Here is a 12,898-nt window from a genome sequence, read left to right as displayed (position 1 = left end):
TTCCCTATCCCCAATCTATCTCTCTATCTTTATCACTCTCTCCTTTTCTCTTCCAATATATATTTATCTCTCCCTCTACATCTCTAGCTCTACTCTTTTTTGTTTCCCTCTCCCCACCTCTCTATATCTCTATATCTCTTTATTTTTCTATCACTCTATCTCACCATCTATATATATCTATATCTCTCGCCCTCTTCCTCTTTATCTATCTCTACCTTTCACTCTCTATCTATTTGCTCCCTCTTCCTCTTGTTCTATCTTCCTTCTCCCCATTTATCTCTAGACATCTCTCCCCTTCTCTCCCCCTTGTCCCTCTTCCTAGACTTCTATATCCATATCTATTTGCCTCTTTATCTATAATTCTTCCTTTGTTTCTCACTCTATCTCTATCTTGTTATATCTCCATATCTTTGTATCCCTATATCACTCCCATCTACCCCTGTATCTCTCTACCAATTGACCTCACATACACCATAAGTTCTAAAATATATATAAAAAAATTTCATGATCTTCGACATAATTATTACACACCAAGATACAATTGCTAGTTTTATTTCTTTTTACTTCTGTTTATCTATGAAACCACCAACTTGTTTAAATTCCAAAATTTAAACTTTTAAGCTGGTGGAACCATTAAATATAAAATATTCCTAAAAAATCTAGCAACGCTACCTGACTTTACTCTAATACATAACAATAACGTGGAATCCACTTTACCTTTACTGTTGTCGTGTTGTTGCCAGGTAATAACGTGGAAACACAGCCCACCAATTTTGACATCACCAAGACAACAACATGCAACCATTCCCCACTCGCGCACTATAGCTGAAGCATTGAATCCTTTGTTTCAATTATAGGGCTTCTCAACATATCCACTTCATTCTCTACTCTACTATTGCTTTTGTTTCTTCTCCAGAGCTTCAATTTCTGTAATGGCGTCCACTTCGTCATCAGGTCGAAGAGAGGAGGAATGCGATGTGTTCATCAACTATGGCCCAGACGTCGAAACGGCTCTGGCTCTGCAGCTTTATAATTCTCTACAGCAAGATGGGATCCAGGCATATCTAGATTCACAAGAGACTCAACTTGGAGATTCACTTTCTTCCATCATATTCTCTGCAGCAGTGCACATAGCCATCTTATCACCGCAATATGCAGAGTCCCCTGAGTGCTTAGCTAAGCTAGCTTTGATATTTCAAACCAAGGCTAGAATTATCCCCCTGTTTTACAGTGTCCAGCCTTCAGACTTCCGGTACATCAAAAAGAGAGTTGAAGAAGCATTTTCCAAACACGGAGAGAAGGGCAAATATCCTAATTATGACATTCAACAGTGGAAAGATTGCCTCCAGAACGTTGCAGGGATCAAGGGCTACGAACTCAACGGACAGAATGAGTATGATATCTTAATGCGCTTTCCATCCATATATTTTTCTTCTTAAAATCTAGTTCGATTAGTCTGGAAAATCGTTTTGCATTCGGTATGTTAGGGTTTATAAGTCACCGTAGAGAAATTGAAATAATACCTGAATTATTTACAGACCCATTTTAATTAAAATCTTTATTTTGGCTTTTCTTGTTTTCAGTGATCTGATTAAGTTGTGTAAGGACGTCGTGTCCGCCGTGAAGAAGGAAAAGCAAAAGTTAAAAACTTCTTTCCAAGTTGCAAAATTTGAGGTGGGACTTGATGATATTGTGGAAGATTTCGACAGCCATTGCCAGAGAAATGGGCAGATGATAGATAAAATAATTGGCATCTATGGAATGGGAGGGTCTGGCAAGACCACTCTTGTCAAATCTTTGTTCAAAAGAAAACATTCAGAATTCAGTGGATCAGCTAGTCTGTTTGATGTGCGGGAGAAACATGTCAAAGGTGAGCTGACTTCTTTGCAAAGTGAGCTTCTCAATCATCTGTTTCCTCAAAATCATTATAATTTTTGTAGTATAGAAGAAGGAACTGCCCGTATCAAGCATGTCTTCCAAAGGAGCCGCGAATTAAGGTTCTTTATAGTTATAGACGATGTTGACGATAAGCAGCAGCTAGATGCCCTATTACCCATAGATGCCCTCAGTACTAACAGTTTAGTGCTTGTCACAACCCGTGACGAGAGGGTTCTTATACAGGCCGGAGTCAGAGTCCGTTATAAGATGAAACAAATGAATGCAGCGCATAGCAGACAGCTCTTCTGCTGGCATGCATTTCATAGGCCATCTTGTGACAGTGGATTTGAGAATTTGGTTGATGGCTTTGTCGAAGCGTGTGGGGGTTTACCTCTTGCCCTTAGAGTACTAGCTGCGCATGTTTCTGGCAATGACAAGGGATTTTGGAAGTTACAGTTAGATGATGTGAAGGCAAAACCCATGGACATTAAAGAAGCTCTCAAAATAAGCTATGATGCTCTGGAAGAGGATCAAAAACAGATCTTTATGGATATAGCATGCTTTTTCATACGGAAGGAAGTGAGCACTGCCATAAGTATATGGAAGGCTTCGAGGTGGAGAGCCGAATATGCCCTGCAGACCCTCAAAGACAAGTGCCTGGTAGAAGTTACTCAAGTGAAACATTCTCCCAATACCTGGCCTTCAACGCTTGAGCAGCCTCTTTTGGGAATGCATGACCACCTCCGCGACTTAGGAAGAGAAATGGCAGATGATCAAATGAATTCTTCTCGGCTATGGCATCCTAAAGATCTCGTATGTATTTTTTGCAGCCTTAAAATTTTCCCTAGTTGGAAGTGTTTTTTTAACTTTTTTCTTTTCTTAAGCTGTTAAAACCTCTTAATTTGTTTTTTTTCCAAGAAGTTGTTATAGCGTTTACTCGTAACATTGAATGAACATTTTGTAACTACAAAGAAATTTGGTTCAGATTGGAATGCGCGAACTCAAGGGGTTGCAAGACATCCTCACGGTGACAGAAGGAAAAAATTTCAGATGTTTCAATTATATTGGGAAACATGAAAAGACTTCTGAAATGAAATATTTTCTGGAGAGTTCAAAGACTTCATCTGATTTACGATGGCTTCAACTTAAAAAAGATAGCAGTGTTGTGTGTATTCCTGAATGGATTCCTGTAAAAAATTTGCAGACTTCAATTCTTGAAGGAGGCTTACTACCTCCGAGATTGTGGCAAAGGGATGACCAGGTATATATGCTTCTTCTTGATCAAAATTTAAATTTTGGTAGCAGCGAAGCAGCAAATAGTTCGTTCTTTTAAGATTTTCATCATTGAAAAACAACAGTTTTTAACAATGTGATTGTATATTCCAGGCTCCACTCAAGTTGAAAGAGCTAAGCCTTGTGGAGAATTCAAATGTGTTTCGGAGACGTCGTATCTCTCCAGATGAGAGACGGAGACGCTTTTGGGAATCTCAAGAACGTCTTAAGAAGAATCCTAACGTAAATGTGCTTATGAGGGATGTTAACGAACTGGTCAGTTCGTTCGGAATGTTGAAACATCTGGAAAGTTTGCACCTAGAATTTTTAAAAGATTATGACAGCAAGTGCTCCCTAAATTTTCTCAGAGAACTCACGAGTCTAAAAACTTTAGAGTTGTCCTTTCTTAAAATAGAAGAGGAAATTGCTTTAATCAACAGGGGAGAGACAACTGATACTTGGTTTCATATGAGAAGCCTTGAAGCCATAACTCTGCGTGGTATATTTAGCACAAGGAAGGTCTCAATTAGTGGACAGTTCTGTCCCAACCTTAAATCTCTAAAGCTTTTTACTATGACAGATCTAATTGAAGTGGATTTAACAGGGGTAACAACACTGGAACAGCTGGAGCTGTTCCAATGTAGAGAGTTGGTAAAAGTATTGGGCAATGATCTGCTAAATCTTGAAGTGTTTCTCATACAGAAATGCGGGAATATGAAAGAGTTGCCAAATTTTGGGAGTGTCAATTGTCTTAAGAAGATCGATATTAGGTGCTGTTGGAACCTGCAGGATATTTCAGCCATTGAAACATTCAAGGGATTGAAGAGGATCTGGATTAAGAGTTGTCCAAATCTGCAGAATATAAAAGCTACTGAAGAGTTAGAGGGACTGAAAAGAATCTGGATTCAGAAATGTCCAAAGCTGCTGAAAATACAAGGCATTCAAGAATGGAAAGAGTTGAAGAGAATCTGCATTATGCAGTGTCCAAAGCTGCAAAGTATAGAAGGCATTGAATTTTTATCATGCCTGGAGAGCATCATCATTACTGACTGTCCAAAGCTGCAGAATATAAGAGGTATTGAAGAAATGAAGGGCCTCAAGGACATGATTTTAACAGATACTCCTATAATAAGTTGCCTTGAAAGCTTGCAGGTACTATCAAACCTAGATATGTGTATTTTCTCATCAGTTTGCTCATTATTTTCCTTTCAATTTATATGCTCTGTTGTGCTTTTTTTTGTTCGAAACGGTTGAATAAGAATAAAGTATTTGTAAATGTTCTGTTTTCAATTTTCCGTGTGTATTGTTGAAAATAATTTAGTGTGATTTCAGAGATTGCCTTCGGAGCTTACAATTGTAGTGGAGAAATCGGCCACGTTAAATTTGAAAGCAGATAAAATTCGAGACACATTGGGATTGCCGTCGGATGCTTTGTGTGCTATAAAGCCTGGGGAAAAAGTAGAAGAGAAGATCCATTCGTTTCAAAAAACCCTACATCCGCCCAGTACATTCATCTATTGCACTATGCTTCGTGGGAGGCCTAGCAATGATCGCGACATTTGTAATGGGACCTGTTGTGAAGGGGTCAGAAGATATACAGGTGGCTATATTGATTGTGGAAAATGGATATATTTGTGTGTGGTTAATGAAGAAATGCTATCAAAATATGAATTCTGGATGCCACCATTACCTGCATTGAGGCTATCCAAATATGACTGGACGCCTGAAGATTGGATGCTATCAAAATATGACTTCTGGATAACTGAAGATTGGATGCTATCAGAGAAGGATTCAGATTCTCAGGCGTTATTAATAGGAGTGCAGGCAGGTTCGGAAAGGAAAACCCTCGACATATTGCAAAAGCTATTTGCTCAACTATGCAATAAAAAGGAGGATGGAAAGTATGCTGATAATAGCGATGACTTTTCTGGCTATTTTTACAATGATAGAGAGAGGAAGGCATTTTTAATGGGAGGGAAGATAAAGACTCCACATTCCCGGCTTCGACAGAAAACCAGGATTGTTGAGGATAGAGACTTAAATGGGCATGAGGAGGATGGTTGTGAATATCTTGGGGTTATTGATTTTATCGTTCCTGCCTATGATAGCTTTGCTGACCATGAAGACGAAAAAGAGCAATATGATGCCAATAATGATGACTATAATGATGATTTAGTTAGTTTTAATTGAAAATTCTGCTGTCATGAAGGAGAGCATGGATATCCCAAAATTGTTCTTCCATTTAATGAAATTGTCAAAGCATTCATAGAAGATAATTGTCAAAGCATTCATTTTGAAGGTGTGTCATCTCCTTTTTCAAATTGTGAAGCTTAAGTAAATTCACTTATGTTGTATGCAATTTTGGAATTCAAGATTTTAAACTTTTCCCATTTCCCTTTTTTTTCCAAATGATTATTTTGAAGTCAACCTCAGTGGATTCTTATGTTGAGATAAATCTTCTGGTACCTCGTATCATCACCCTATAGTCCCATGAAATCAAGTTTCCTTAATGCTACACTCAAAGATAACAAGCTATCTAAATTCCAAAATTTCGTACCTTGATTACAATGGAAGTGATATATTAGGTCCCCTTTGAGAAGCATATCAAATTGAATTTGAGCAGACTGTAATTGATGAAAGTTTATATTGAAGTAGAGACCTGAGAAACAACTCACATGCTGTCATAATGACAGTGATATGATTGCCTTCCATGGTGAACTACGCTTTTTCAGATATAATTTGACTGTTTCTTTTGCACATTTTTTAAAAGGCAACATGTGATGGAACTTCAATGACCTACCTTGATGGAAAAGGGTCAGGAAGTTGTTGAATCAAAATCTCTGTTATATCATCAAAAGAAATAGCAGGCACCTTGTCCACCAAAGATGGCTAACTATCTAATCAATATACTTGTGAATCTCGGTATGAAAAGTCTCCCACAAAGCCTTGGAATAGTTGGTAGAAAGCTTCGAAATTCAACCTATATGATAGCAGTTCTTGAGAACAAGAAAGGGGGTATCAAGAAAAGCCCTAGCAGAAAGCCCAACATATTACAAAGCCTGTCAACCAGTTCAAAACTCTCTCTGACAGATGGACCCGGAGAAGCTCCCATTCAAGGATGAACCAGTTGATGCATCTTGGCCAAATAAAGCTCCAGATTATCTCGACGACTCAATGACATTGAATTGGTGTTGCTTGATTTATCACTTTGCATGCTCATTTGATGCTCGACAAATGGAAATATCAAGCAAAATGAGTAGAAGGGATCTCAGCAAAGACAACAAAATGGTTTTGCACTGTGTATTGAATTTTATAATAAATCTATAAGGTACTTTAAACGCAAGGGAGTTTGCTCATAAGTGTGAATTAATGAAATTACATATACTCCCAAGGTGCCTCATAAAGTGACATGAGTATATTGGAGCACTAGGAATCTTTGCAAGTGATCGAGGTTGCAGTCTTGAGTTATTCAAAAGGCTTTTATGGTTCTAAGTCTCTTGAATATGGCTCAGTCAAACTCACTCTGATAAGATTTTCACCATCTATCTATTCAGGGAAGTGGAAAGCTAAATTTTATGGATTTGTGAGCTATAAGTAGCAATTTTTTGCACGAGAAACATACAAATGTGATTACTATAATCTATCAACCGAACTAATTCCATATAAAGATGCTCTGTCCTGGAAAAATCGCTTGGTGAAGCTAAGCAAGCCTTGTTGGAAGAAGATGGGGATGTATGTCGTTCTGTGGTGATTCTTTAGCATCTTGTTGAGCTTCATGGATCAGCTAGAACTCAACCTAGGACCTTCCATTTTCCGCTGGAGTGATCTACCACTGAGCTACTGGCCCCTTTAAGACCAGATCTTAGGTTTGGATGTAGCTTATTACCAACACCTTCCAGTCTATACTTTGGGCACTAGGAATTCAGAGAAACATTTACACTTTGTTTTGCAGCATTCTCCAATTGATATAATTAGGACTGATAATGCTGGTAAAGTAACATATCATGGCCCTAGCCAGCTTGTGATGTATCCTATTATGAATTTGCAGTGTTACAAAATGGATCTTCACTAGAATCTCCGAGCTCTAGAAGAAGTTATCATAAAGAGCTCAGTGGTCTGAATTTTCTGTAAGGGGATCCCATATCGATGGGCTCACTGGAGTTCTACGTTACCAGAAACATAACGAGGAGCCTCCGTTTCGGATTTCGTTGGAAACGTGTTTCTCGTTGCAAACGGCCCGTTTCTAAGACATTTCAGTTGCGAAAAAAATCTGAATAATGATGCTACTTCTCCCGCCTCCCATTCCATGGTCTAGCTTGTCCTAATCCATAACTCGGATAAATTTCTGGTAACATACCGTGTCAATGACATAACTGAAAACAAGTGTACCTTAGGCTGCCACACCGTTGTCAGAAACAAAGCTATGCCATTGCCATTCATCCGTGAAAGATGCAGAAGCATCAATACAACAGAAGTCAAACTTTCCCTCCGTTTCCAAGTTAAACTGATAATGATTTTTGTATTGATAATGGTGCTATCTTCTATTTGTTCAGCGGTTTTTTAGACTTTCCCTCCGTTTTGAAGTTAAACTGAAGTTTCTTTTATTTTAAAAATTTTATTTGAGTACTAGCAGGCATGATTTCTGTTTGTTCTGTCAGTACATTTATTCTGATTTTTTTGGTATCCTTTAAAAATACAAAATTGTTTAGATATCTATATTTATAGTAAAATTAAAAATATCAAATATAATATAAGTGTTCTATGGAAACGCGTTTCCCCCTCAAAGCCCAAGTCCCCCGTCCTTGAATCTTTTTCCCTTTGTCCCCACGTCTCCTCGTTCCTGCTTCTCCTCGTCCCCAACAGCCGTGGAACACTAATATATATATATAATTGTTTAATATGTATTTAAAATTCATATATAAATTTTATATTTATAAAATTCGTTACTTCTGGGGAGAGTCCTTGTAATTTAGTTCAAAAACATGCGAGGACTTGAACCTTTCATCTGAAATACTATTTAAGAAAAGCAAACTCCAAGCACTAACTCTTCCAATGATTATCAGAATTAAGCTCACAATGGGTCTTGAAAAACTACTTTTGTTTATTCTAGGTATATTGAGCTAATCTAAAGATTAATATACCACATACACTGTGTGTATGCCCAAGAAGAAAGTTGGCATGAGCAAGATGGAAGTGCTAAAGTCTTTTCAAGATTTCGAGTGGGATTTATTTTTAAAATATGGAAAATTAAAGAAATTTTGAACATACATATTCTTTTATATCTTTGGAGGGAAAACTCTTGGTGTTTTCATTCATTGGCTTTAGATATTTGTGCCTTGTAAATGGAAGAGGAATTAGTTTTTCTCACATGGAAGTGGGAAAGCTTGTGTGCTTGTTGGTGTAATGTCGTAAATTCCATTCTATGCAATTTCATATCACATATGCCTTCCTTTTAGTTATAATTAAGACATTTATGCTCTCTAACCTTAATTATGATCCTAAGCATACCTTATTACCCCACATGTGCAATTTCTCAACCCTTAGATTCGATTTTTGTTTGCACGTATGTGTGTTGTGCAAACATCCACATGATACACAAGTTTCCCACAAAAATTTGAGAGCATGCTAGTTATTGTGATGTTACACTTGTTGCGAATGAATAGTGTAATGCCTTGGCCAACTTGTACCGATATTGGGGTTCATTTGTTGTTGCTTAAACCTTCTCTTTTTGCCTCCAAATCCATCTTTTGAACTCCATTCTTGCTTGCCATTACTCTAAAACAATCTCTTTAGCATTCTACAGTCCCATTCCTACATAGACAATATTCTTTCACTCACAACACTCTTACTTGCTCCTACATGCTTTGCTATTCCACCATTTTCGTGTCAACAATGATATCTTGTTACTCCATTGTTATCTTATGAAGAGGTCATTGCTATCTTGAGCATTCTAGCTACTTCTTCATTACACTAGTAGGTTGTTGGGCTTCTATGTTTGAGAAGTGGTAACTCCTTGAGATCTTATTGAGCATTTTGTCTTGTTACTTCATAGCATATTATTCATTTCTATTGTTTTATGTCTATTTCTATTATCTTATCTAAGGTTGTCCATGGAGGTGGGATATGGGGGTTTAACTAAAAAAACTCCTATATAGCCACCCCAACCTTTCTCTTTAGTCTTATGTGTGTAGATATAGGTGGAGAAGTTGTCTAGAGGTCTTCGATCTTGCTAGACATCTTTGTTGATATTTTGAATTCTTCCTTATCATTTGAATCATTTAGTTTTATCTTCTATTTTCATGCTAGCCATTTGATATTCATTGTATAATTGTATTTCAATCTTTAGTAGTTAGGATGTCATACAAAACATTACGTGTTTCTCTATGGCGAATTCTATTGTTTGTTTGTATAGGACACTAGCGCACCATGTTGTCATCCATGAGGCCCATGTTCGTCTTGGACAGAGAACTTGCAAGTTGCTTGAGAGATCTCTGTGGTCTATATTTAAGGTTTTCAAAGTCTAAAGAGTATATGTAATTTATATGCTTGATTAAAACATACATTTAGTTAAATAATAAGTGAACTTGAAGGTCGTAGTTACCTGAAGATTTACTTCAGTGTCGATTTGAAACTTGAATCCTTCAAAGGTTTGGTTATCCTTCGGTTCACTTTGCATACTCTACAGTTGGTTTCTAAACTTTCTAAATAAAGAATCAATTTTGAGAGTATGCATTGTTTATGTTGATTCTAAAATTATTGCCCCTTTGTGTGCAATAATTATCTTTCAGTATTTAGCTTCTCCATGCTAGTTTTATTCAAATTCATTCTTCATTAGCAAATTAGCTTTGAAATAGTGTGTTAGTCTATGAGCTAATAATTCTTACAATCTATAAATCATTATCTACTTATCTATTCCAAAGTTATTTTACTCTCCTATCTTGCCTTTCTTGCTTTCTGGTTAAAAACAAACCCCTTTAAATTTTGAATTCATACGAGGGAGCTACCCTTCTCAACATAGGGGAGAACCACAATTATCACTGTGACTTCTCCATTTTTTTGTGTAACTTGTCACTACTCATTGGGCAAGTCAATTAAGTTTCCCAGTGAAAAAACTATTTGCCAACAACTTTTTGTGACTTGATTAGGGAAGAAGTGAAGTGCAAGCGCTTCTATTTCCTCACAAGTTTGGAGGTATCTCTGTGAGGGTGGAAATTCAAAAATTTGTGCTTTGATAGAAGAATTCTAATATTATTTTCATATTTGCATCATGGCCTTAATTTCTTCTTAGCCCCGAGGTACTCATTTTGGACAATCAACTTTTCCTAAGTACACACCTTTGCCCACAAGATAAAGGAAATATTTTCCAAAGTTCACTAGAGAGAACTCATAAGATCCTAAAACCATATTCAAGAATTCATTGTTGCCTACAAAATTTTGCAAGTCTATGAAGAAGAAGTGTTCATGTGACTGGGTTGAAAGCCTCATTGGACATGTTATTGAGTGGTTGTAGAATTTGAAAGATGAATGTATTACAAATGACAATGACTTGAAAGAAATTTCTTGCAAGATTCAAATTTTTAGTCAACATATATAGTATGTTTTTTCATATTTTTATAGTTCAAAAGGCAAAAGGTAAACTCATGAGGAGATTTGTGGAATGATCAACCAATCTATGAAAAAATTTCCTCAAGATGATCAACCAAGTGAAAATAATCAGCTATGTGTCTTCATTGTTGCATTACAATACGAGGCCAGCTTATTCTTAAAGCAAAACAAGGTATGAAATTTAGAAATTGCACAAAGAGAAGCTATTGAAATTGAAAATGATTTGATTTTATTAGTTCACTAAAAGAAGAATGCATAGAAAGGTGTAATTTTGGGGTTTCAAAATTTAAACTAACACAAAATCAGAATCATCATCTTGAATGGAAAACTCAAACACAACTTAATCTTAATGTAGAACTTGAGTAAATTTGATACCTCTTTTATTATATTTTCAAACCTCATAACTTTTGATGAGAAAGATTTATTTATGAATAATTCAAACTCTTCAATAATTGAACCTTGTGCTATGGAATATGCTGAAATGTATGTACAAAATCTAGTGATGGTTATTAAGAAATATTCTCTAAGAATCAAAGAGATGATTCTCTTGTAGATTTGGACAATCATTCTATCCGACCAAGATATGTAGAGAATGATTCTACTTCATGGACTATTGGACCATCTTCTATTGACATGAACAACTAGAAGACAAACACAAATAAATACCTCAACAATGCCTTTTTCTAAGTGTTGATATGACTTTGGTGAATGGTTTGACCAAAATAAATATTGAAAGGTTAGCTTGAAGAAAGATAATATAAAAGTGAATTATCAAGTGATCTTCTCAAAGTGGTATGCATTTTGAATAAAACTTTTAAATTTATCAAAGAATGTAATGAGGAATTGTTGCAATAAAAACATGTGAAAAGTCATAAAGATGTAAGAATACAATTTGAAAATAAATCTATTCGAAATGAAGTATCAACCACTTATACTTTGTTATGTGTATGATCAAAGTATCAAGCATTCAAGTTTATTTGTGAAGCTTATGAAGAATTGCAAGGAGAGGTAATACATCATCCCGCTCTTGAATCTTTTTGTTTTGAAGATAGTATTGTGCAAACTCCAGTTTCTTCCATTCAACCACTTGTTCCTCATCATATTGAGCCATTATATGAAGTATACAACAATGGAGATGAAACAAAAATGTTTGATAGATTAATGGGTGAATTTGATGAAGTTAGTGATGAGATACACTTCCATGATGCATACAATCCAGGTTGTTATGTAGAGACTATTGATAATGTAGTTTTAGATAAAGCACTTCCATAGATGAACTTCAAGAGACTCCTTTATCCCATAAAATTCATCAAGGATTTCCAATTTGAGATTTGATCTCTTCTTACTAAAAAAATGAAGTAAAAGATCGTACTATATTTAGTATTATGCAACTAGATTGTAATGACCACATACAAGCTAGTGCTGATGTGATTTAGTTGGCTTCTAAGGTATATAATGCATAGTGGATTTTTAGACAACATCTTGTTCAAAGGTTTTCTTAGATTTCTCACCATAACAGTCTCAAGTTGGCAATGGAGTTTGCACGTGATTTTCATTCACTTACCATTATTTTGCATGTACATTTATTTATCTCATCTTGTCAATGGCTTCAAATGCATAGTCTTCTAGGTTAGTTGTGGTGTGATGTACTTAGTATGGGTACATAAGTGTCTTAGGTTATTTCCTTTTCCAGTTGTGTGTGTTGTTAGTTTTAATTATGTCTTGGCTAAAAGTATCCTTTTTCTCCCCATCATTTTTTACTCTATAGCCTAATAGATTTGGCATTGGTCAACCCCAAAGATTCTAGCATTCTTTATTTTTCACAAGGGAATTTTCTCCTCAATTAGAGCTAGCTATTGTAAATAATTTGGGAATTTAGGATTTTAAAAATTCTCCATTTCTTTTTTTTAGAAAAAATGAGTATTTCAAAGTCAACCTCAGTGGATTCCTATATTGAGATAAATCTATTGGTACTTGTGTGTGTGAAAAGTGGACTTGTATCTGGAATACACAACACTTCAATAAGTCATTAGATGCATGGTTAGTAAATCAATCAACAATGAATAATAAACCATCACAAAGCGACCTATTGCCTTCTAGTAGATGCGAGTTTTAGTCTTGCTCTTAGATTTCTATATGCAAT

General features: G+C 36.0%; 1 protein-coding gene across 1 annotated transcript; it reads left to right on the top strand.

The window, feature by feature from the left end:
• Window positions 1-794: 794 nt before the first annotated feature.
• LOC131042901 (disease resistance protein Roq1) lies at window positions 795-5,448 on the top strand. Its single transcript, XM_057976230.2, has 5 exons — window positions 795-1,393; window positions 1,584-2,691; window positions 2,864-3,139; window positions 3,265-4,302; window positions 4,483-5,448. The coding sequence occupies exons 1-5, from the start codon at window positions 933-935 to the stop codon at window positions 5,338-5,340; spliced, it is 3,741 nt and encodes a 1,246-aa protein (XP_057832213.2). The 5' UTR covers window positions 795-932; the 3' UTR covers window positions 5,341-5,448.
• The last annotated feature ends 7,450 nt before the right edge of the window (window positions 5,449-12,898 follow it).

This window comes from Cryptomeria japonica, chromosome 1 (assembly GCF_030272615.1).
Source record: "Cryptomeria japonica chromosome 1, Sugi_1.0, whole genome shotgun sequence".
In the NCBI taxonomy this organism is placed as follows: Eukaryota; Viridiplantae; Streptophyta; class Pinopsida; order Cupressales; family Cupressaceae; genus Cryptomeria; species Cryptomeria japonica.
The sequence above is the reverse complement of the archived record's forward strand: the minus strand, read 5'-3'. Positions and strand labels throughout refer to the sequence as shown.

Coding starts and splice junctions, on each gene's coding strand:
- LOC131042901 (XM_057976230.2), top strand. CDS start 933: ATGGCGTCCACTTCGTCATCAGGTCGAAGAGAGGAGGAATGCGATGTG. Junction 1,394..1,583: donor GAACTCAACGGACAGAATGA/GTATGATATCTT, acceptor TCTTGTTTTCAG/TGATCTGATTAAGTTGTGTA. Junction 4,303..4,482: donor GTTGCCTTGAAAGCTTGCAG/GTACTATCAAAC, acceptor GTGTGATTTCAG/AGATTGCCTTCGGAGCTTAC.